Source organism: Malus sylvestris, chromosome 15 (genome assembly GCF_916048215.2).
Source record: "Malus sylvestris chromosome 15, drMalSylv7.2, whole genome shotgun sequence".
NCBI classification, from domain to species: Eukaryota; Viridiplantae; Streptophyta; class Magnoliopsida; order Rosales; family Rosaceae; genus Malus; species Malus sylvestris.
Genome location: NC_062274.1, coordinates 4,863,279 through 4,890,126, shown reverse-complemented (window position 1 = coordinate 4,890,126; position 26,848 = coordinate 4,863,279). Strand labels below are relative to the sequence as shown.

Here is a 26,848-nt window from a genome sequence, read left to right as displayed (position 1 = left end):
CGTGGGGTCTTTTGTGCAAAGCCTAATTTTAGGCACGCCATTTGCAAGGGTTGGGGAAATCTTTGTCTTTAATTGGGCTTTGGAATCTGATTACTATAGAAAATCTTATATCACGTTACTTTAATTAGCCTTCCTATCACAAATGCCATAAAAACTTTGATTGGTATCTCATCATGTTAGCATTAATTTTCTCAATGACCTAATGAGCATTCCACAATCACACAAATGAAATTTTGCTAACTGCTAAATGAAAGGATAAATGCTATCTAAATTTGCTTAAAATGTAGTACTACTAACGCATTATTTTGGTTCACTTTACGAGAGGTTTCTTGATTTGGACGCTTGTATCACGTAGTTGTATGATCAAGACTCATTAAGATGGATCATAAATGAGCAAAGAGTGCCTGAATACATGATATAAGCATAGGTTGTAAGTTTTTTTATGGTCTTAGAAGTAATGATGACTAGATAGCGTGACATGATCATACGATGTAATTTCTCTTACTTTATCCAAATAAATATGAGATGACAGTAAGTTCATAAATCGACTCTCTTTAACTAAACCCCTTTAGCATTCCTTTTAAAAAAAAAAATTCAAAAATATTGCTTACATGTTATGTATACGTTGTCAAGATAGCTCATCACAATTGTAGAGTCTTGTAATTAATAACTTTTTTTACGGAATTCCGTCTCGTTTTATATTTAGTTACTTTCTTGTTAGTGTGTTTCAATTTCATCGGTCTCTATTCTAAAATACAAAATAGTGAATTTGTATTTCATATCCTACTTTCTAAATTAATGTACTCGTTTTTGCAGCCACAAATACCCTTAACCAATCGGAATATGCTAATTTAAATGCATCTTAGGACCCATATATTGTCGTATACTCAACACTCACCACTATTCTCAGTCGTCGTTCATATTACAAATTTTATGTTTGACCTGGAATATAATTTATCTCATCATTTTTGGGTCAGCTTTCCGAAGAGACCTTTTGATTATTCGAAAAGGTGAGAGTTCAGTACTAATATTCATCAAAGAAATTAAAATCCGGTAAATAATAAAATAATAAAATTGAGGAACTAAACAAAATGCTGTACAAATTGTTTTCTTACTCTCTGATCTGTTTGAATTTGACTCCTCCATTTAGATGGCTTTTCTTGGATGTTCGCCTCTCGTGCTTGCTGGAAAGTAACAAGAACATATGCGAAGCCTCTGGATCCTTGAAACGTGGCTATGCCGACTATATTTATATCTGCTGACCTAGTCACTTGTTTTTGCTTTTATCGTCGGTTCATCACTAAGATATTTTTCTTTACAATTTTTTACCCATTTTCCCCCAAGAACAACATTTAACCTCATGGGTTAATTGTCGTTTTTCTATTCTATGTCATAATTAATATTGCACTAAGCTGGACTGAGAAGCGAAAATAATTTGTACTCGAGATGCAGTGTAAATTACAGTCAACAATTAGTCACAAATGTTACAATTTTAAGAAAAGTGTGAGTATTTGTTACTTGAAAGAAATTAATGCCTTAATCCCTAAGAAATTTACGTGGACGCGTATGGGATTCGAAGCTCACACTCCACCTATAAGTTATGAGGGACAAGGAGCTGCCATATGGCCTCGTACTCAAGGGCCAGGCCGGTTGCTGCCTTATGGCAACTGCATTAAGAAATAAGGACACTCAACAGAGAGGCATGGCCTACCCTTTGAGTTTATCTACATTTCCTCTTAATTCTAATTAAAATAACATCATTAATAAGTTGCTTTTTGGCTAAGAAGAACTCGACCCGAGATTTAGGGTTCGACATCACAAAAGAAGATGAAGAACACGTACCCATGAGTTAGGAAGAAATTGTTGAGCACAATCAGGTCATGTGGTATAATCAATCTGTCTATTGCGATATAAATAAATAACGAATTTATATTTTAATAGAAATAAAATTAATTCTCTTACGTCGTGACATGTGTTCTATGCGTATTTCTACGGGGTTGAGGACGACGACACATGGCATTGAAAATCATGTTTTGCAATTTGGATGTTGCTACGCTACCATACATATATATACAGGGGCACCCACAAAGTAGATGCCGTTTTGCAACTATTTAAGAATTATTAATTATATTTAATTTTTTAAGCGAGATATAAGAACATCATGCGGTTAACCACTTGTTGAAACGACAAGTAAAAACAAAGCAGAAAAAACGAAAAAAGGAATAGAGGTGGCTTGGGCATGCAAAGATAAGTGTTAAGAGTAGTGAATAGGTAGAGAACTGGGAAGGTGAAGTCACTGCTTACCTACGATGTCGTTTCGTTTAGCGAGCAGCCGGTAAACGAGCGCTTAATTCTAAATTTCTACTTAATCAACCATACCCAGATATACAAAACACGACTTCCATATTTGTCAAAAGAAAAATAAGAAATTAATTTAGAAGCATCCCCAAGATTCCCCCGCTTAACAAAATGCGACTTTAAAAAAAAAAAAAAAAAAACATGCGACACATGATTTTTCTGACGTATGTGATTACTGATTAGATTAGATCTGGCAAGTCTATCTGCAATATAAAATTATACTTTCATGTCAAAAGCTTAAAGATTTTTTTCTTCGTAAGCACATTAACTTTTGTACAATGTCACAGTAAATTACGATAACACTAATTGTTAAAATCATCACAAATATATATCGTTATCGACGTGAGTTCGAGGGAAAATTCTACAACCAACTGGGGAGTTTAAATAATTTCGTGTGAACTGCTAGTGATGTGCAGCAGAAGAAAATAGAAAATGTGATGAAAAAAGTTGTGGGGTGTTTGGAACCGTGTGACGGTGGGTTTGCATGTGGAAGAAGCTAGGAAGGGGCCGCTTTGAGATATGTTGACGCGCGGTTTAGTACAGTTACAAAGGCGGCATACGCTGTCTGAACCCTTTCATCCTTTCCTTGCGTTTACGTCAGTGGGCCTACTCAGTTGTACTTGTAAAGTGAACTATTTGGTATATGAGGTATTTTGATCGAAACCCATTGGATATAAGCCCAAGGCCCATTTTGCTAAAGTTTCGAGGTCCAACAACTATAACGTGGAAAAATCACTTTCTGCAAATAAGTACGTGTAAATACACATCAATTTACATAACACCGGAGAATTTAAGGCCTTTTAGCTAAAATAATCTATTGAGATTGGTAACTCTTCACTTTTATCTTCGAGATTTAAAATCGATAAAAATGGTTTTGATCATTCAGTGAGAAATCTTCGTATAATTGAGGGTATTTTTGTCAAATCAACTCCTTCACTTGAATTTGTGGTTTCTTCAATTTAATTGAGATTTTTCACATAAATTCTATAATGATTGAAGGTAGGAAACACTTTTAACAATTTTAAATTTCAATGACCAGAGTGATGAATTATGACAATTTCAAACAACATTTTTACTAAAAACTCGAGAATTTAAGTCGGTATGTGTAAGGAATATTCACAATCATTTCGCCGCCAATACCCTACTTTCTCCTGCACAACAATAAAATAGTGGCAGCATGAATCATGAGGAATTGAAGCATTGCATATGAATAGGGTCCGCGCTGCTCCTTTTCCAGCTCCAATATGCCAAAAACTATTGCTGGACTTAAATATTTTATAAAAGTGATGATGTAAAGATAGCATGCCTTTCCGCCGCCCACAGCATCAACCACACCCTAGTGGAAATAATTTTTCCCTTCATGCACAGTTCTGTTTATTGCTTATGTACTGACAAACAAACAAAAAGAGTAGCGTTTTACCTTCAATTCCAAATTCAATAACTTTGTTCTTTCTTCGCGAGAGAAATTTACATACGATAAGCCACAATCACATTGTCAAATAATATTACAAAGTTACCTATAATTTAACAGGTGAATTTAATTTATTGACTGTACATTTAATGTCTATCATATTAATCGAATTATACTATAACATGTGAATTAGTAAATCAATATTGTGAGTGCCGTCATACTACAATAGTGCATCTTAACAAATCACGAAACAATAATTTTTCATATGACCAACACAGAGGTGGCGTTGGGGGGAAGTGAAATGTGCAATCGTACAGAGCCTCCAAAAAATTTTTGGTATCTTATATTTATATGTAATAATGTTATATATTAAAAATATTCTTTTATTAGCATTTTAAAATCTTATAATGTACTTTTTATAAGTGTAAATTTTTTTATTTCTAAATAAAAAAATTTGGAGTGCACAATGAGATAGTATGAGAGCCAATAACAACACCTTAAAAAACGATTTTCTTTTCAATTTTATTGTATAATAATGCTATATATTCAAGTGAAACTTTAAAGTTAGAGTTTTTGAAGCTTTTTTTTTAGGAAAACTAATGAAAAGAGCTTGAAAACTTTGAGTTTGAATGATAATGACAAAATAAAATGTATAGTGATTAGTAATATGATTGACTTTTTAATGTAAAAATATGATTTTTCGTTAAAGTGAACAGTAACGGGAGCTTTTCGTTAAAGTTTCATTTTTCTTTATTTGGTTGCGTAAGATTAAACTGTTTTTTATTATTTAGTGAAGATTATATTTGTAACTCTTTTTACTTATTTAAATTTGTAAACTTACATTGAGTCCTAAAAGTTATTTTGTTTTGATTTACGTTATTATTTTCTAGTACTAATATATTGTCTTATTTTTTTTAAAAATAAAAACTATCTAAAAAATGGATTTTTTTATAAATTTTGGACAGGGCCCCGAGCGGCCTGACCAACATTTTCCATATGCGTTGCGAGTTACGAGTTTAACATCAAACTTGCGTGAAACCGAAAAGCCCGCTGCTGCTCGTTGAGAGTTGACGGGCCCGTTGCTATTTTGTTCTGATGCTTCAACTTCAAACCATCTCACTTTTCTCGTCGAATTCCTTCACTTTCTCACCCGCCGTAGCCTTCCGCACTCCCGCAGCTAAAACTTTGTCCTCCGCCGCCGCCGCGCTTCCCTTCATTCGTTTCCCAAATTACCGATCCGCCCGCCCTCCCCCGTGCTGCTCTGGTAATGCTCTAAATCCTGCAAATCCTCAGCCCTGAATCTATCGATGAATTATAAAATGTGTATTTTAGCATGTTAATTGTCAGTGTTGTTTTGAATAAGGATGGATCTTTAAGCTTAGAGCATCGTAATTTCAATTAAATTTCAGAAATTTTCCAGTGTTTTCCTTCTTTTTTTTTTGTCAAGCAATGGGTAATTTGGTCATATGAAAAATAAAATTCATGGGGTTGGTGGATATTTTTATTTATTTTTCTCAAAAAAAAAGAAAAAAAGGTGCAAGATTGTGACTATATAATTTCTGAGCCTCTCTGTTTTCCCTTGTGTGGTTAGTGGGTAAGAGTGAAGCACTGAAAGTTGAAGCAATGGCGGCGGAAGACGGTCAGGATCTTCGCCTTGCTAGAATTTCATCTGCTATCAGAGTCATTCCGAACTTCCCCAAGCCAGGTACTTCTTTTTTAAACATATTATGCTGTTTGTAATTCAATTATTTTGCATTATTTTACAGCATCTTAGTTTTTGCTTTCTCATATGTAAGTAGAAATATGTTTTTCTCTAGTGGGTTCGACTCGATTCGATCAGGTTTTGGAGGTTTTAACTCACTGTTGGGTCCAATTTGTCATCTGGGTAGTCTGTAATTTCTGGGTTTTAGTTGATTTCTGGCCTCGAATGGAGGTGTTTTGGTGTTTGAATATGTGAGTTATGCTTGACTTGACTTTTTGCGGCAGGGATTTTGTTCCAGGATATTACCACATTGCTCCTGGATACCAAGGCTTTCAAGGATACTATTGATTTGTTTGTTGAGAGGTACAAAGACAAAGAAATCTCTGTTGTTGCAGGTAATTCAATACACGATCTTTCACTTTTAGCCAGTTTACCCTGAATTTGCTTGTTCACGAAATTTTAAGGGCAGTTCAGTTGCGCACCACCTATGATTGGTGGTCACTTATGAGATAAACTTTTATGGATAAGTATGTCATTTATGCGCAAATTTAGTACCTTTTATTTTTTTAAACTAAACCATATCCAGAGCATAATCTTCAGCATTCTGGCATTGCAGTTGTGTAGAATTTTAGCTTAGGTGGTTCTTATTGATTTAGTGGCTGTTTCGTTGTATATACTGAACGTCGGGTTGTGTTTATGGTCTGAAATTTTATTATGACATAACGCAGGTGTTGAAGCTAGAGGTTTTATATTTGGCCCTCCTATTGCCTTGGCCATTGGGGCAAAATTTGTGCCCTTGAGGAAGCCAAAGAAGTTGCCTGGTAATCTATCACCCCCTTTTCCTTTTCCTCCTTTTAAACTGCATAATTTTTTTAGCTTTGAGAAGTTTCTCTGTAGGAGGGATTTGAGGGATTCATTGGTTAGTGACTGGCTTACTGGGAGAATTAGGATAATTTAATTTTTACTCCATCTCGTTAAAATGTCTTTGTGATAAAATTCACAACATTATTTTTTATTTAACTCACATGATGTATTGATCATGTATACATCTTTTGTTACAATGCAAATGCTAACTGATCCAGTTACAGTCTAGTTCTTTAGCCATATGTTGGACATAGTGCTATACATAGTTACGTTGAGAGTAACAGGAATGAGTGTTTATGCCCTTGAATAGTGATTTTGCATCACTTTTGATAAAACAAGAAGGGTAATCCTCTCAACGCCCATAAATTAAATCAAAATCAGACATTCACATAGACGCCAAAATTCACCGTTGCTTTAAAAATATCACAACGAATATAACAAGCGCTGGGTTAAATATCTTTTTTCCTTCAGAAAGTTTGCTCCTTTGCATGAGAAGTAGTGTTATTGGATCTTGTGGCTTTTCCAACCGCCAATTGTTTAAGATATCATAAACAGTCAAGTTCTGCTATGTTTATTTTACATTTTATTTACCCGTCAAGTATCATGTGCTTTCAATAAATATAATTCTCAAGATGGAATGTAATCTCATATGTTTATGGTTCTGCAGGGAAGGTTATTTCTGAAGAGTACTCTTTGGAGTATGGAACAGATAAAATAGAGATGCACGTGGGAGCTGTAGAAGCCGGTGAACGTGCCTTGATCATAGATGACCTCATTGCAACTGGGGGAACCTTGGGTGCTGCCATCAGGCTTCTTGGTAGTTTATCAAACCACAAACTTTATGTCTTAAGTGTTTATGGTTGGAATTTTTTCCCTCAACTTTTATTCCCATTTGGGCGGGAATTCAGACGCATAGCATAAAACAGGTTCACATCTCGATGTAGGAAGGGGTCTATTTAGAAATTTAGGCATACGACCAATTCAAATGTAGATTGGGAATTCAGCACAAAATTTTACCTCAACGCATGGTCTAATAGACGGTCAGTGGAAGAATTTGACTGTCTTTTTAATCAAAAGCCTTCATGCATTTAAGTTAAATTCTCTAGCTATTGACCAAAAAAAAAAAAAAAAAAAAAAAAAAAAAGAAGTTAAATTCTCTAGCAAGAAGCAAGGGTGTGGCAACAGGAGAAGGATTCTCTCCCCTTCCCTCCCTTCCTACTTGAACGGTTACGGTTAAGCCACATCAACATCTTATATTGATTTTTTTATAGAGACAATAAGACAAAAAGCAAAGTGTGTGAGGAGGGGAGGGAAGGGGATGAGAATAGGAGGGGACAAAATCTACTCCGTGGCAACATGGTGACAATGAGAATTCAGGCACTAGTTTAATGCATTATTTCAATGTTTTAAGTCTGCCGCTGCAAGCATTGTGATTGTGTATTGTCAGTTTCACATTTGGCTCAGGGATATGAGGCCTTGCACAACTCACATGTTTGCTTTTTCTGTTGCAGAGCGTGTAGGGGTGCATGTCGTTGAGTGTGCCTGTGTAATTGAATTGCCAGAACTAAAGGTATGACATTAAAACACCCTTGACTTGTTGATGCTTAAGACGGAATCTGGATTTTCGTTGTATATTTTGGTACATTAAATGCACTACTGATGTGCTTTTATGGATCGTTTCAGGGTCGGGAACGATTGGGGGAGAAACCATTGTTTGTTCTAGTTAGCGGAGATGCATGAGCATGGTTTCTTTTGGGGCTGCATATTTTCAAGAAACCAACTTGATTGTTAGCAGGGGCGTACGGTTGATTATCGGTGTGTTTTCATTGGGTGATTGAAGAGCTAAAAAACACTTTGGTACTATGCAGAGATAAGTTGTTTTTCTGTTTCACTTATAAATCTGGTAATATTTTATCAACAGATGATTTAAACATCAAGTCGCCAAAGTGAAATTATCTCAGTTATCTCGTATTTTTCTCTTCAATATTTGAAGGGACATCAAGTTTGAATAATTTTCCTCCTTCAATAGAAAAATAATATTCTCGAATTGCATCCCTCCATTCTTGGTAGATGCTCTTTATCCAAACCATGAATGGAATTGAGCATATTCGGGTTTGGCCAACTGATTAAGAGCATCTTCATAGAAGATGTTATAAATTTTATTTGGACTGCTCTGACGATTAAAAAGGTGATTTTCAGTTTTAAATGAGATGCCATTGCTGCTAAATTTGAAGACGACATCAAAAGTTTTGTTTTCTTTTTTTTTTACGGGCTTACATATTTCTTTATTTTTCTTCACTTATTGATTATTTCAAATTTGACTCACTTAATTTTATAAGTAACTAAAATAACATTTTAATTTGAAATCATTTGGAATGTGAGACTTTTCAGATATAAAACTGAAATTTGGCGTCTCAATTAAAAATGGTCTAAGATAGTATTTTTGAAGTTGATAAGATTAAGATATTGTTTTTCGTACATTATGTCCGACCTAGAAAGCCAACAGTCTTTGACTTCAAAGTGTTATAGTATTTAAAAAGTAATTAAGAAGTATTATAAGGCTAAAATAAATGTATTAAGTTAGGTGCTGGGTTTTATTCTCCATTAATCAACACTCGGTTATGCAAAAAGGTGAATGTGGCCACATCACAAAGTTAGTATAATATAATGATTATCGGCTAGTCAGTATCAAAATATTATCTTTTAACCGATTGGCTACGATAACAATTAATAATCAAAATTTATCAAGCTATGCTAGTTTGGCATTTGACATTGTCCAGAATCTGCATGACTTTGTATTTTGTCAAACCAACTGTTAATTTGATACTTAATCGATGTGCTATATATGAAGTTGGAACAACAAAAAGCAAAAGAATAGGACAACGACAAGCATAGCGCCTTGCCTTAAGTAATTTAATTAGAAAGATTAATGCATCTTTATTCCCTAATAATCTTATTAATTTAATAGGATTAATGCACCTTTTTATCTTTTATACTAATTGATAAAACATCATTGTCAACCAAAACTCTATGAAATTACCAGTTTAACTTTCTAATTAAAACATGAATAAAAAATATAGGGCAGAAATGTAATTTTACACAAACAAATTTTACTGTTTTTTTTTTCAAAACGTCATCTATATGTAATCATAACATATCTCTAATTATAAAAATAAAATAAAAAAGCTTTATGCTCCCACATTCTCTATCACTCTCTTCCTTTCTCCTTCAATTTCAAAAACAAAAATAAAAAATTTTCTCACACACTTTATGTGTGCCCATATGCTAGTTCCCTTAATAGAAAGCGTATCCTTGTGATCATTTTCAAAGGATTAGTGCTTTTTTTATTCCCGATTAAGTCTCCATTAACTCTCCCTATCAAGCTAAAAATGCAATGGACGTGTGATTTTTAATTAACTGGTTACAAGAGTGGTTAAAAATACAAGCTACTTTGACATTATACGTCTATATGCTTTACAATTTTTAATTAAATTTGATGCTCAAGTCATGTACTATCAGAATTTGGTTACAATAATATGTATCACTCAATGGTACGAGTTTAATTTATGCAAGATCTAACTATTGCAAAAATCCATTAAATCTCTTTATGCATTACCCTTGGTTTTCCAAATCACTTAGTGGCACAATGTCTACTCATTTCAAATGTTTGGCACAATTATAAGTAATACATTTTAAGTGGTAACTAAAATATGAGACATCGGGATCACTTTTCTTTGTAATTTAATAATTTTACTAATCCAGTTTCAATTATCGATTGTATGATTATGTTTGCAAATAATGAGCTAATTAAATTGGAAACCATCAAATGACAGTTCATAATGTTGAATCAACGAATCAAATTGCAACTAAATATTAAGTGTTGTATTAATTAATGACACGATACTTTTGTTCTCTCACATTATAATAGATGAATAAATAACATTAAAATAATAAATATTAAGTGACAATATCATTAAGTGATACGATAAAATCGTTCTCTCAAATTATAATAAGGTGAGTAAGTAACATTAAATGAGGGTATCAATCATGCATGAACACAAATTCCTCACGAACAGCAACGTGCTGTTCCCATGCTGGCAATTTTTTTCATCTTTCAAAAACCCTATGATTGCACACGTTGCATGATATATGATATAGGGTTATTATTTATACTTCACACCATCTAAGCACCTAACTTTAATTGCTCTTATCAAAGATGTGTGTATATCTACAGTCATATAGCCTCAACACATCTTTATTCTCTTTTGTTCATTAATTGTTTGTTGATTTATTCAATTCAACTACAAAAAATTGATATAGGTGTGTTGAGAGAAAATAAAAGTGTGAGAAATCATTACTATGCTTAAAAACATATGCTTCCCTTACCATTTATTTGCATCATCGTTTGTACCATCTCTATGTAGAGTCTAATACAATGTGAATCTCATGTCTATTTAAAAGAAGATTCAAATGATGGTACAATTAGATGATAAAAATAACATTTTTGCGATAGAAGGACATGACCAAGCGCTAGCCTAGCTATTTGCTTAATGGCTATGCATGCTTTTTTAGGTAAATCCTAATGCAAGTTTACAATTTTTTTAGGAAGGAGAAAAAACCAAAAGAATGAAATCATTGGTGCGAAAGGGCACGTGGCTTGAGCTTAGGACAAAAACCATGAATCAATTAGGTTTAGTTTTGGTAGTTGATGAAACACAAACAGATAATATAGTTGTTATTCTTTGGATTTGTTAACCCTTGAATTTGTGGGAGGAGGAGAATGTATGCATTGGCCAGACGGAGTTTTATTTTCTCTGATTAAGGAATAAAATCAGATTTGTGGGAGTTTTCAAATTATGGGTGTGTAGATTTTATTCCCCAAACAATTACTTTGCTTATGTGCTTTTTTCTAGGGTATAAAGTTTTTATTTTTGTTTCTTCAAACTTTCAAACGTCGTGCAATGGCCGGTACCGAATTTCCAAAATATAATGAAGACATTATCGAACTTTCGTTCCAACAACCGATATACAGTGCCTAATAATATATGCAGAAAAATGGTCTCTTTCTGACGCGTGGAACTTGAGAACTCCAGCACAAGACGCGCAGCAGCTGGATAAAGAAGTTTTAGTGAGGGACAGTTGGGTACGTGTTCTCTGTTCATACCCCCAAAACCCTAGCTAGAAGGCTTTGCAGTTGGCTGCTTAATCGAATCTTAAAAGTAAAACTCACTGTCGACATAACAAAACAACCATCTATAGATCGAGTTATACTGGATTATTATATAATACATTGTGGATTACCTCTCTAATAATTTATCGATCGACGTCATACTAATTTTGTTATATATTTAACAAAGTTCATATATAATTTTATGGGACAATTAGGTTCACATCATTTTTTTTGTTATTTTCAATTTAGAGAACCCTAGACATTTTCAATGATTAAAATCCTAGTCATTTTCAATTTTTTATCAAGGTCCTTGGGTATTAATAACATAATTAATTATTTGAATAATAAAATATTTTTATTTTTAAATATATTCCTTTAATGTTAAAAATGTTACAATTAGTATATTTATATTTATGGCTAAATTTTTTATCATATATTTTTATTTTTAGTTTGTACCTATTTTTAATTTACAAATATTTTTTAATTTGTACCAATTTTCTTTCATTTTTAATTTGTACCCATATATTAGTTTCTTTTTGTGCCCATATTTTTTAAAGTTTTATTTGTGTTTGTACCCATGTGTATACCGTCACGTGACATTGTATATTTGATCAATAATAGAAAAATTACATATGGTATATTTATGTTTTATGCCTAAACTTTGTATCATATATTTATATTTTTAGTTTGTACCCACTTTTAATTTGCAACATTTTTTTTTTTAATTTGTAGTATTTTCTTTTTAGTTTTATTTTGTACTCATGTATTAATTTCTTTTAGCGCCTATATTTTAAAAAATTCATTTGTATTCATAATTTTTAATCTTTTATCTATACCCTAATTTATTTCTAATGTACACATTCTTCTTTATTAATGTACCACTTTGTTATATGTGAAATGTACCAATTTTTTTAACACTATGGATACATTATTTTGCCATTTATTATTTCTTATTTTTACATAGTTTTTATCCATTTATTCAATCAAAATATTTGAATTTTTTTATTGTAACCGTTTCTAATAGTATTATAATGAGAGATTTAAAATTTATAGGATTATAAATCTCATAAAATATCAAACAATTAATGTCAAAACTATAAATATATATATATATATATATATATATTAATAGTAATATAATGAGGTGTACAAAGTCAATGGACCTTGATCAAACTTTGAATACTATTAAGGTTTTAATAAAAAAAATGTTAAGGATTAGGGACCGCATCCAAAATATCCCTAATTTTATTTTATCAAATTTATATGTTACCATATTGAAGTTGTAATACACATTAGATAAGACTCAACTTCATCGATAGTTTTGATTCATATATAGTTTCCTAATGTAAGATGCTTATGCTGCCATACATTATTCAATTAAGAATACAAAACTTGTGATTGTGCGGAGGGAGCATTTTTATGTGTGTCTAGTAAGAGAATATTTTCATGATAGATCATTATGTTTCCAATTCCCATCAACATTAACAAAGGTTTGATTACGCTCTTAAAACAATGCACCAAGTTCAAAATCTTGAAGGCTGTGATTATTGACAAGTTTTGGAGTCAGTGATGGCTGTTAACCCAAATATATGGTCGTACCATCCTTGCCACTCATTAAAATACCCAAACTACTCTTTGTTTTGTTCTTATTTTCTAGAAGATAAATGCTAAATAGACTTTCTTAAAAGTGAGGTTCTTTATAAATTTTCTGTCATCTCATATTTTTTACGTAATATTTTGTAATGGTGGTATAAGAATTAATGTTAAATTGTTAGCAGAAAATTCATGAAAGTTTCACTTTGAGAGTCTCCTTAGCATTTCTCTTTATGAGACATAGAGAAAACTGCTGGATGACATGTCCCAAAGAGGCATAGCTAGAAAATAAATGAAAATTCCTAGGGTTTTACATTTTTTCTCATAAAAAAAAATTCCAAATCCGCAACTATTTTGAACAATGGCATAACCTAGCTAGTTTAAAGCAGTAGATCAAATGGCAGGCCAAAAACAGATGCTGATCACTTTTGAAGTACTTAGAGATATGGAAGAGATGAGGATGATGAGTTGAACTTGTAACCAGACATTTAACTTTACAGATTGTATAATGCTAGCTTGACGGTAGATTAGATATATACATATATAACAGTGTGAGTTTTTAGGGTTTACAAGGTGAAGACAAAGAGCGAGTTCTGCGGTTCCCTTGTCGGGGTTTTGAGTTCTTTAGAGAGCTCCCACGATGTCCTTCTCCAAAATCGGCCGTCCCTATTTTTCTTAATTTATTCCGCCAACAATTCTAATGGTTTCTATTGTATTCTAATATTCAGCAACACACCATCCACGTTCTGATTTTTTGAAAAGTAGTTTGCGCATGCTCTTGTTAATTACTTTCTCAATTCAGTCTTAAGCATTATCACAACTTAATTAGTTTAGAGAACCCTACACTGGATACCCCGACTGTATGAGGTGGTCACTTCGTATGGTACTCTTTACTTGTAAGTGAGAGGTCTTAATTAAGTTTAACTCCGGTAGATGACGAGTTCAAAACCAAATTATTATCAATGACCCATTAAGTAGTTTAGTCCAAATCTCTCACCCCTTAGTGTACATGTATGATTTGTATTGGTTAAGAAAACCCTAAACCTAATTATTATGATTTGTATTAGTTTAGAGAACCCTAAACCTAATTATTAAACAAATCACTAATTAACTGACCTTTCAATCATTTTGCTTGGACTCGTTTTTTGTTCCTAATGACACCAGTTTTGAGCTTTCCTCAAGGTCTTATGTGGTTTAATCCCGTTGGACCTTCTTCTTATTTTAATCACATCATTGCATGAACTTGGCTTTCTCATGAGCTGTACTTTGCCTGGTTGTGGGCCTAGAGTGGACTCCTGATATCAGTTACAGAGAACTAGGACAAACCCCCCATCCCAACAACAATCATTGGGAATTAAGAATTGCATTTTATAATTGCAAGTCAAATTCTGTTGCAAGGGGGGCCGACGGCCCCTAGGGTTGAGTATATAAGTGTTTCTACTTCCTTGCTTATCCTCAGTGCAAACATTTGAGCTAAACAAAATATACAGAAGGCCAGTGCTCTTTCTTTCCTCTTCCGTTTCATCGATTTTGTCGGGATCCTCTTTTTCTCCTGGAAAAAAGGAAGGGGATTGAAAAGGATCTTTCTACTCCGAAAAAAAATGGAAGCCGTTGGTGTTTTTGCTGATGGGGAATGGGAATCCTTGAGCAGGTTGTTTTCCTCCGAAGAGGTTGAGTTCACACCACATTTTCTTTCCCAGGGAAATTCATTCCCTTTCCAGCACAATGAGGGAATGGGATTTGAAACCCTAGAAACTTTTTACCCTAATATTCCTGGAGTTGAAACTTTTTCTCACCTTCCTTCTTCAGATAGTCCCAACTCTAATGTCTATCTTTCTTCTCAAGAAAGTTGCAACTATGGTAATAATAATCATGGCAATTTCACTGCCATGCTGAACCAGGAAAATTGCTACTTTAGAAATTCTTGCAATTTCCTAGTGAGTAATATTGATGTCTCTGAATCCATGGATGTTTATATGAATCATGATGAAAAGAGTTTCGCCTCCTTCGTCCCGGATTTTTCCAACATTGTGATGCATGGAAGTGAGTGCAACAAAGAGGATTCCAGCAGTGATAGCCAACCGGCTGTTGTTTCGGTTCCTGAAAAGGAATTGCGGCTCAAAAGGGTGCATGATGCGCCGGGAAAATCCAACAATGATGCATCCAACTGCAATCCGAAGAAGAAACCTCATATTTCGAAAGATGTAAGCATCATTTAAAGATTCGAACTTTAGATCAATGCCTTGGTTGGTTCTAGTATTTGTGAAGCAGTTTTCTAACTGTGAATTCCACACATTGCAGGCAGAGAAAAGTAAGAAAAATAATGTAAGGCCAAAGAAGGGGCAAAAGGGTAATTCAAATGTGAAAGTCAAAGATGAAGAAGAGAGGCTGGAGAGCACAAGTTCTTGCACCTCTGAGGATGATAATGGTTCTCTGGAGATCAATGGAGCAGAAACTTCAGACCCCAAATCTTCATCTGCCCTAAACTTGAATGGGAAGACCAGAGCCAATAGAGGGTCTGCAACTGATCCCCAGAGCCTCTATGCTAGGGTAAGTAATTACGCAATATCTTTGAAAACTAAAAACGAAATGTTTATCAAGAATGCCCATACAGTTTCTTACGATTAAAGTTTTGATTGGATCTTGCAGAAAAGAAGAGAGAGAATCAACGAGAGACTAAGAACCCTACAGCATCTTGTCCCTAATGGAACAAAGGTTGACATCAGCACAATGCTTGAAGAGGCAGTTCACTATGTCAACTTTTTGCAGCTCCAAATCAAGGTAATTAATAATAATTGTTACACTTTTAACTGCAGAAGTATGCACAAATAGAACAAGTGACAAACTGTTAATTAAAATAAGAACTAGAGGATGCTAAACAGACAATAATAGAGTACTAAATCATGGTTTACACACTGTTTATAGTCTGTTTAGTGTCTTTCAGTTATAGTTCTTATTAAAGTTTGTAACCAATTTTATTTTTGGACATTTATCTTTACCAAATTGTCAAATTTCTTCGCCAAATTAAATTAAGCGGTCATATGGCTTTGATTATTGATTAATTTTCTTGGTTGTATATTGCAGCTTTTAGGCTCAGATGATATGTGGATGTATGCTCCCATTGTTTATAATGGAATTGATATTGGTCTTGACCTGCAGAAGCTCTTTCCACTTCTATGACACAACAGCAGCAGGAAACTGTCGTACTTGCTTTCCCTTTTCATTTTTTAATTGTTAATTATTATCGAGATATATAATATATAATTTAACAGCTATATAAAATGTGCAGAATGAATGTATACTAATTAATTTAATTCCCTAACTTTGTAATGGGGTTTATTAATTAAGTTAAATAAATTCCAGTTTCGATCACGAGGAGAGAATCCTCTGATCAGATTGTTATGAACACGTATGAACTCAATACGCAGGCTGTACTGATGAACGTTAAGGCATGCGACCCCCTTGGACACGGAATATAATTAATAATATTTAATAACTATCTTCATGTTAATTGTTCTAGTTTGCATAAATATTGAGAATACAATCTTCGATGTCAGATTCTGATGATGGAGATCCAAAAACATATGTGAAAGTACAGTTCATTGGAATTTGGCAGATGGATTTCTAAGCTTCGTGCGACATTGTTTCAGGAATATATAATGTTAAGGAGACCAAAATTTTAAACTAAATGAGGTGTCATCAATAAGAAATAAGCACGTTAATTGACACTTAATTAATAATTCAATCATATACAACCGCATCACTTAATTGCAATTTTGGTTTAAAAAATTTGATCTCCCTGGTATTACCATTGTTTTAGTATTGACAATGTCACATCTTGACCCGGGCTCGACTCTACCGTAGCACGATATTGTCCGCTTTGGGCCCCGACCACGCCCTCACGATTTAGTTTCTGGGAACTCACGGGAGCAAAACTTCACAATGGGTCACCCATCGTGGAAATGTTCTGGCCCCTTTCTCGCTTAACTTCGGTGTTCCGATGGAACCCGAAGTCAGTGAGCTCATAAAAAGCCTTGTGCTAATTGAAGGTGGGCATGTATAGATAAGGCTTAGAGAATCCACCCCCCTGGACGATGTGTAATGTTACAGACAATCAACTATAATAGTTAATACATAAAATTAAGAATAATTAATACCAAATGGTTAATATTTGTGAGAAGATGAAGAAAGTAGAGCCATTTGTGTTACTTGTCTCTTTTCTCCATATGAGAAGGGAATTTGAATTCAGAACATATTTCAGATCTCACGTGTATATATATGTGGATAAATGGCAAGCTACACGAAAAATGTATAGCTAGATCTATGACGGATATGTTAAAAAATATTTATAAATGAGAGCTTTTTTTTTTTTTTTTTTTTTTTTGACAAAAATTGTTTCTTAAATTTTAACAGCATAAAAAATCAGCATTTCACAACTCTACAATTTGGGATCACGAACTGAAAAAGAGACCCATGACTCATTTTTGAAGAATTTCTACCCACTGGGGGACTTCCACCCGGAACATGAACAAAAAGGGTAGAGTTGGGAGCAACCCACTTATCTTTCATACGTAACCGCGTGGTTAAGTTGGTATACAAAACATAGATAACGTGATATATTTGGTACATACAATTAATATAACTTCTCGTCCTGTTGGGGCAAAGAGAGATTACTGAGGAAGGTACATAAAGTATTCCCGGGTAGGAAGCGAAAAAACTAGCACAAATAACCAAAAATATGAGTCTATGACTTGCAAGGTTGTAGTTTAAGTGGTTGATTTTCAATTCCGCTTCTGCCAATATCACCGGACTTAAACGTTCACTCCCAAAAAAAATTTCATACATACGATTGTTTCCAAAAACACTGAAGCTGGAATGCGATTACTGGATAGGTTTAATTATTAATTTCTTTTTTAGTGCCTGGGAACATACTTCTTCACTTCTAATGACACAGCAAAAAGCTGTTGCGTTAAGTACTCAATAATTTCAGTATCAAGTTACATATTAAAATAACCCTCATCTAACAACTGTTAATGTCAAATGCAAACTAAGACCATCTCCAATCCTGACCTAAAATCTAAAAATATTTAGCCCAGAAAATTTAGGTTTTAGCCCAGAAACAGATTTTCTACTCCAACCCTTTTGACCTAAAATTTTAGCCCCAGATTATCAAAAAATGAATTAAGGCTATTTTTTTAAATTAACTTTAAAAAAAAAAATTATGTAGACTATTCTAAATTAATTTTATGAACATTTTAACCTAAAAATATTTAAATTCCAATAAATTTTGAAAAATCACTAAATCAATATATGAAAATCATGATAAACCACATAAACTTAAAAAAAAAATTATTCTAGCCGTTGGAAAAAAATATTTAAATTCCGATAAATTTTAAGATTATTCTAGCCATTGGATTTAAACTTGGACCGTTAGATCTTTTTTTTTTACCGTTAGATTTGATTATATTCGATTTAAGTCGTTGGATTCGATAAATATATAAATATAAAAAAAAATTGAATGTGGACCGTTGGATTAACCAACGGTCCAATTACCACCACCACCCGATGAAGAAAAGTAGTCGTTGGCTACAGGACAAGGCCCACTTTTCACTCTCATCCGTGGGTCCCAACAGCTTTTGTGTGCTAAATTTGTGACCTATATTTACCTTCATTTTAAGTTTTAGGTTTTGGGTTGGAGTGGATTTGGAGGGGGAAAAAAAGGGGAAAATTTAGGTTATAAGCCACCATTGGAGATGGTCTAACAGTTCGATAAGGGTTTTTTTTTCTATTCGAAATGGTATTTTAAATGTTTTTTTTTTTTTGTTAAGAAATACAGTTTTGAGCATCTAATCTTTGATCTGACTCTCTCAGATTCTGAAAAAAAAAAAAAATACATATATATGTTGAACAAGTTCATTGGAGGGTAGCAGGTGAGCTGCCAGACTTTCTGGCAAGCCCGCGTTCATACGCCATTGTTTACCATATTTAATCACTATTAAATAAAAATTAATACAAATAATAAAAGAGAATAAAGCACGTTTGATCGATTTGCAAGAACAGTGCTGCATATTGTACTTAATTACGTACCTTGATAAATATTGGCAATGGAATTTGTCTGCTCTCAGCTCCGCCAACATTGAAAAAAGTTGTCGGTTTGTTTTATTCCATATGAGCTAAAGGCCATGGAAATTTATCCGCTCTCAACAACGAAGTGTTGATACTGGAATAAATAGGTTGAATTAATGTAATATAAAGGAAGAAAATTGAGATTTCATTATAAATTAATTAATTAATCGTATATTGAAGTATTTTTTTATAAGTTTATGAAATTTTGGTAAACTTTCAATGTGTGATATTTTTCACATCCTTACCTGTGAATGAATTTTAAATTAAACATGTGAATAACACAAAATAAGTGACATAAAACATATGTTGCTGTCATTTGGCTTCAGATATATATGGGCCAACGGACAAGGATTGTCTGCCCTCCTTGTTCCTGTGTCCTCCCATGCCCTCCCATGCCCTCCTGTTTGTGTGGTCACGGTTAAGCCACGTCAATATTTTATATTACTATTCATTTTGTCTTATTATATCTATAAAAAATAATATAAAATGTTGACGTGGCGTAACCATGACCACACAAAACAAGAAGGCATGAGAGGATATGGAAACAAGGAGGGCAGACAATCCTTGGCCATGAGCAACAAGCCCTCGTACCATGCTTGGATCATCAAGTCTCAACATAATCTCAGATATTATAAAATAAAGCAATGAACAGAGAAGAAGATTTCTAGGATAGAGAGAAAATGAACAGATCAGATGCATAACGATTTATAGTTAGAGATAATATTAAATGGGTAAATTACATAGTAGCCCCTCAGGTTTGAGGTCTATTGCAATCTTATACAACATCTTTAAAACATTTCACTTTCATACCTCAAGTACCATTTTATTTCAAAATAATATATCCGTTAGATTTTCCGTCCATTAATCCGTTAAATGCTGACGTGGCTGCCACATTTGTGCCACGTGGCTGCCAAATGTGAGCCACGTGGCAAAAATAATAATTTTTTAATTTTTTTTAGAAACCTGTCTGCCACACACACATATATATATATATATATATATATTTTTTTTTTTTTTATTTTATTATTTTTTTTTTTTCTTCTTCTCCTCCTCTTTCTTCTTCTCTTCTTCTTCTTCCTCATTCTTCTTCCTCCCATCTCCTCGCCCCCATACCTGCACCTTCAACCCAAAACCCATAAAAAAAGAAAAAGAAGAAGAACCCCAATCCCATATCCCCCCACACCCAGATCCCATTAACCCCCCTCCTTATCCTCCCCCCGTGAAACCCATAATCCGCCCCTCCCCCCGCGCGAACCCAGATCCCCCCCTTCTCCCCCTGCGCGAACCAAGATCCCATGCATCGTCTACCATCCTCCACCCCCGTGAACCCCCCAACCCAGAAAGAAAAAATCCACCCCCTGCCCCCGCGAACCCCCCCAAACCCAGAAAGAAAAAACCCCCTCCCTCCCCCCGCGACTCAACCCCCCTCCACACCCACCATCTTCCCTCCTCTATACACCCCCCACTCCTTAAATCCACACCCATTCCTCCCACCTCACGAACCCGGCGATGATGGGATCTGAGTTTTTTTTTTTCCTGGGTTGCAGGTAGGGGGTCGGGGGAGGAATATGAAAATGGGGGAGAAGACAGGAGGAGGATGAGGGGTGGGGAAGACAAACTGAAGGGCTTTTTTTTTTTTCTTTCTTTCTCTCTCTCCTGGGTTGCAGGGAAGAAGATGAAGATGGTGGGGGTTGAGGGGAAAAGAGGGTAGGAAGAGGAGGGATAAAGTTTCAGTTTTTTTTTTTTTTTTTTTTTTTTTTTAAATTTAGAAGATTTAGGTTTAAAAAAAATTAAAAAATTATTATTATTGCCACGTGGCTCACATTTGGCAGTCACGTGGCACAAATGTGGCAGCCACGTTAGCATTTAACGGATTAATAGACAGAAAATCTAACAGATGTATTATTTTGAAATAAAATGGTACTTAAGGTATGAAAGTGAAATGTTTTAAAGATGTTGTATAAGATTGCAATAGACCTCAAACCTGAGGGGCTACTATGTAATTTACCCATATTAAATTATCTAATCTAAGAATTAGCTAATAAAAAGAGGTAATTTGTTTTAGGTCATAAAATATTTTTAACACAAACCTTTTACGATGTTAAGGAGTGGTTAATGAAGTGAAATTTTATTAATATTGATTTTGTTTGAAGAGAAAAATTATTTTACTAATTTGTTTTTATTAACCTATGCTAAAAAATAAAATAAGAATTGACTTATGTCGAAATATGGATTTGTTTTTTATTTTTTTTTATTACATCAATATTTTTATATTAAAGGAAATGGGAGTTCGGCTAAGTCACACAATAGGCAACCTAATTTGGTATCTAATTCGTCATCCACAAGATTCAAAACTAAGATCTCTCACATCCAAGTGAAAAAGAATACCACAAGACCATAGTATTGCATGGCTGGAATTGTTTGTTAATCTAAACTAAATTTCATTTTCAAGATACAATGACCAGCTAATACGTATGTGCAATAATATATTAACATAAAAGAGCAATGGTAATTTTGCACTTCAAATTTCTATATTTAGAAAGAAAAAAATATTTAGGGCATCTACCATGGAGAAATGTAAATTTGAGATACAAAAACTATATTTCCATCCTATTTTACATTTTTGGTAAATATAAATGAAAGTTCAATTCCAACTAGAGAGATGTGAATTTAAGATCCCATTTAACTTTATCTCTATAATTAGTAGGACCCATCCCCAAAAGAGGAAAAAAAGAATGTAAATTTAGGTTATTATTTACACCTTCTAGCGAAGATGGAAAATTTAACATTCCACCGTTGCAGAATTTTCTGGCAAAGATAAGATGTAAAATGCTAATTTCAAGATATTTGGAATCTCTCATTGGAGATGCCTTTACGAGGAGTGCACGATTAGATTTTTGAAATGACAATAATAATTTTCCATTTTAATTATATTTATAGTGCTCGTATGCGGCCTTCTCTCACAAAAATTGGGGTCACTCATAGGGCCTGATAATATCTCAACATGAAAAAAACTTGCATGAAACGAGTTCAACGTTATGTAGTGTTTCATTTCAATAATACAATGTCTTATAAAGTGAAACTAACAGAAAAAAATATTATATTATTAAACTGAAACACGATAGTAACAGTAAATTTGTTCCATATATGTCATTATCCCTATACAATAATTATTGTGTGTGCGCGGCCGCATATGTCATATGGGATGACATGCAATATGCACGCCACATTCACCATGCAAAAAAAAAAGTTGTGATTGTCACTTCCAATATTCACCTTGCAAATAGAGGGATGAGTACCGAAAGAATAGAGACGGAGCAAGTTTAGGGGTGGAAAAAAATACTGAAAATTCCAAACCTAACAAAAAAAATCTCAAACCGAAAAATCCCGAAAATTTTGGTACCCAATCCTGAACCGATCTTAAAATTTTGGTACAGAAATCGGTCTCACATTTTCATTCGTTCGGTAATCCCGAACCGAACCGAACCGAAATAAAACAAAATATATTATTTAATTTGAAATATATATTTGGAATTGTAACAGCCGTTGGATTTGGTTGAGAACTTGAGATTTAATCTCAACTGTTGAATCCAAATAGAACCCTCACTCAATCACTCTCTCTCGACCTCACCTCACCCTACTATCTCATTCTCACCAATTTATCTCAATCTCTCTCCTCCTCCTGATTTGCCATCTTTGAATTTGGCCACATCACATAAGTGACTCACCTCTCTCTCAACTGACCTCCCTGATCTCTCTCTCGACTTTTCATCCCTTACTAAAAAACACATTGCAGGAATGGCAGCAGCTCAGGTGATAGCATCGTCAATCCTCACCACGAGTTTGGCTTCGTTTAAAGGACTCAGACCTTCAAGCCTTAAGCCTTAAGCTTTAAGTTCACTCAGTCTCAGACTCTCTTTGTCTTTATGTCTCTCATTCTCGAATTCAAAGCTCAGCAGCCACCTACCCTTTCACAATCTAACTCCAACAAACTCTATTCACTCTGGCCACCACCACACCTCATGACTTCATCCCCCACCACTGATTATCTCCAGTCTCTGTGTGTGTGAGGTTTCAAATTAAGGTTAGGGTTTCAAATTGGGGCTTAGGGTTTTGAATTGGGGGCTCTGGTCAGGATGAGGACGCGGGTCCGTCTGACCATCTCTTCACTCTGTTTCTCTTTCTCGACCATTGATTCATTGTCACTCTCTCTTATTTCAATTTGGGTTTTTAATGTAGGTTTGGATGATTTCAATTTCAATCTGGATGATTTGGATTTTGATGCAGGTTCGGTTTTAGGAAATCCCGAAATACCGAAAATATTTCGAGAATCCCAAAGTTTTAGTTCGGGATCAGTCGTTGGATTCTTGTCCTGAAAATTTTCGGTTCGGGATTTAGTATGCCATTTTCAGTTCGGTATCCCATACCCAACCAACGCTAAGCAAACCTATCAGTCTTATAAAAGATATAAATAAGATATTTAAAACAGTTAATTAGAATTAGATGCCTCATTTTAGATTTTTCTAAATTAAACATTTGTTACTTTTCAACTTTTGATTAAAGTTGTAGACATCGAAATTTCAGTAAATAAATGTTGACCGATAAATCAAAGTGTCAACGCTCATGTATTACATAAATTTTACACGTAGCGTGTGACTCAACGAAAATTGAAATGAGTTGGAAAAGTCATCAAATAGGACACGTGTCAACACCTGGCAGAAACGACTTATTTCATCTGGGATATTATATTCAAAATTAGGCCTTGGAAAATTCTATAAATACAAGCCCATTTCATTCATTTGAGGGGAACCAATTCATATTACACATTGAAGCTCTGAAGCTCTGAAACTCCAAAGCTCTCAAGCATCCAGGTTCCCGAAGAATCAAGAAAGCCTTCTTCGTTCTTCGTTCATCGTTCTTCCAAGATCAAGCCCCAACGGCCATTTGGATCAACAATCATCCACCAATTAAAGATCAAGCCCCGACGGCCCTTGAAGAAAGCACCATCGTTCATCATCCGTTCATTCAAGATCAAGCCCCGACGACCCTTGAAGAAAGCACCATCGTTCATCATCCGTTCATCCAAGATCAAGCCCAACGGCCCTTTGGATCAACAACGTCGGCGAATCCACACACATCCAACCGTTCTTCAAGATCAAGCCCAAAAGCCCTTGAAGATCTGTTCATCACTGTTTCTTCAAGATCAAGCCCAAAAGCCCTTGAAGATCCACTCATCACTGTTATTCAAGATCAAGCCTCAAACGGCCCTTGAAGAAACATTCATCCTCAAGATCAAGCCCCAACGGCTCCTTGAAGATCCGCTCAAATCCACCTTCAAAGATCAAGTCCACGGCCCTTTGAAGAAACTTCCAACAGTTAATCCAATATCAAGCCCCGACGGCCCTTGGATCAACGAAACATCCACAAATCAACACCTTACGGAGATCGAATCAGAGGATCAAAATAGAGAGAGATTGTAACCCAAAATCATCAAATACAAATATTTGTTTGTGCACGTCGTTTCTTGTCTCTTTCGTTTCAGGAATTTTCCGTGTTCACAACCAATTCATATTACACCTTGAAGCTCTGAAGCTCTGAAACTCCAAAGCTCTCAAGCATCCAGGTTCCCGAAGAATCAAGAAAGCCTTCTTCGTTCTTCGTTCATCGTTCTTCCAAGATCAAGCCCCAACGGCCATTTGGATCAACAATCATCCACCAATTAAAGATCAAGCCCCGACGGCCCTTGAAGAAAGCACCATCGTTCATCATCCGTTCATTCAAGATCAAGCCCCGACGACCCTTGAAGAAAGCACCATCGTTCATCATCCGTTCATCCAAGATCAAGCCCAACGGCCCTTTGGATCAACAACGTTGGCGAATCCACACACATCCAACCGTTCTTCAAGATCAAGCCCAAAAGCCCTTGAAGATCTGTTCATCACTGTTTCTTCAAGATCAAGCCCAAAAGCCCTTGAAGATCCACTCATCACTGTTATTCAAGATCAAGCCTCAAACGGCCCTTGAAGAAACATTCATCCTCAAGATCAAGCCCCAACGGCTCCTTGAAGATCCGCTCAAATCCACCTTCAAAGATCAAGTCCACGGCCCTTTGAAGAAACTTCCAACAGTTCATCCAATATCAAGCCCCGACGGCCCTTGGATCAACGAAACATCCACAAATCAACACCTTACGGAGATCGAATCAGAGGATCAAAATAGAGAGAGATTGTAACCCAAAATCATCAAATACAAATATTTGTTTGTGCACGTCGTTTCTTGTCTCTTTCGTTTCAGGAATTTTCCGTGTTCACAAAAGTGCTTTTACTTTTAATTAAACTTTATATTCCAGGTACATTCTTAATTTAAGTATTTTATAAATTCTTTTAAATCCATTTCTATGTAAAAAAAAATGCACTCAATAATATTCATTAATTTATTGCTATTTTTATGGAATCTCATCCTTTCCTCAATTTAAGGATTCAATTATATCTACTGGGGTTCAAGATTAATTGGATGAAATATAGTTTTTCCAATTTCCAACTCAACATTTTATATAGATTATAAAAAAACAAGAGTTCATTTATAATTAAAATTGAGATGTAGACTAGACTGCCTAATTTCATGCAACTGAAAATAAATTTGAATTTTTTAACAACTACTTATAGTAGAAACGTGAACTAAGAGTTTTCACATTTTTATTTTTATATAAAATGAGTCCTTATTCCAATAATTAATTAATAAGAGTTGACAAAATATTTTTTAGTGCAATGTTTTAATGTGAAAAGTTATATTTTTTTGGGTTACACAACTTACACATAACGTACCATAAGTTTTGTACGTACCAAAATAGGGATAATACAACGTACTAATAACTTGGTACGTACTAAATAAAGAATTGCATAACGTACCAAAAGCAATATTTATAACGTACCAAAATACTTATACGTACCCAGATTAAATTTATATAACGTACCAATAATGTACCAAATGATTGGTACGTTATATTTAATATATATGTTTGGTACGTTATATTTAATATATGTGCATGTTATATTTCATAATTGTATGTTAATAGGATGTTTATGTGTTTTTAGAATTTAAAACAACAAATTAGTTGAATAAGAAAAATTCATTTTGAACGAATTATAATAAGATAAGATAGGAAGTTTGTGGTGATTTTAGAATATTTGTTATATTATTTTCTGAACTAGTTGGTTAATTAAATACAATAAAAATCATAATTTTAATTAAAAATTAGTAGAAGAATGTTTGATCAAAAGTTTAAAAGTTATAGATATTTGATTAAAAAAATTCAAATTTGAGGCATCTATATCAAAATGTCCCTATTTAAAAAGGTGGAACTGGTTTCATTACTTGCATGTATTTAATACAATCATTATCAAAATAATTGTGAACATCTATATGATTTACTTATTAATAGACATTCTTGGTCAACAAAAAACTAAGAAAAATAATATCATACTCTTTCATGCATAATTAAAAAAATATAGGAAAATAAATTCATAGGCATTAAAGTAAATCAAACAAAAATATGTTGTTGTTTTTTCTTACCTCACCCAATGTGTCTAAATAATAATAAAAAATCCATATTTTATCTCTCATA

General features: G+C 34.1%; 2 protein-coding genes across 2 annotated transcripts; both read left to right on the top strand.

Moving 5' to 3' along the window:
* The first annotated feature begins 4,762 nt into the window (after positions 1-4,762).
* On the top strand, positions 4,763-8,382 carry LOC126601721 (adenine phosphoribosyltransferase 1-like). The gene is made up of 7 exons (XM_050268470.1): positions 4,763-5,033; positions 5,361-5,474; positions 5,756-5,866; positions 6,200-6,292; positions 7,003-7,152; positions 7,847-7,905; positions 8,019-8,382. The coding sequence occupies exons 1-7, from the start codon at positions 4,865-4,867 to the stop codon at positions 8,073-8,075; spliced, it is 753 nt and encodes a 250-aa protein (XP_050124427.1). The 5' UTR covers positions 4,763-4,864; the 3' UTR covers positions 8,076-8,382.
* Positions 8,383-14,570: 6,188 nt separating this feature from the next.
* On the top strand, positions 14,571-16,504 carry LOC126601719 (transcription factor RSL2-like). Its single transcript, XM_050268467.1, has 4 exons — positions 14,571-15,302; positions 15,400-15,648; positions 15,748-15,879; positions 16,183-16,504. Exons 1-4 carry the CDS (start codon positions 14,700-14,702, stop codon positions 16,276-16,278), a joined length of 1,080 nt encoding a protein of 359 aa, XP_050124424.1. The 5' UTR covers positions 14,571-14,699; the 3' UTR covers positions 16,279-16,504.
* Positions 16,505-26,848: the final 10,344 nt, after the last annotated feature.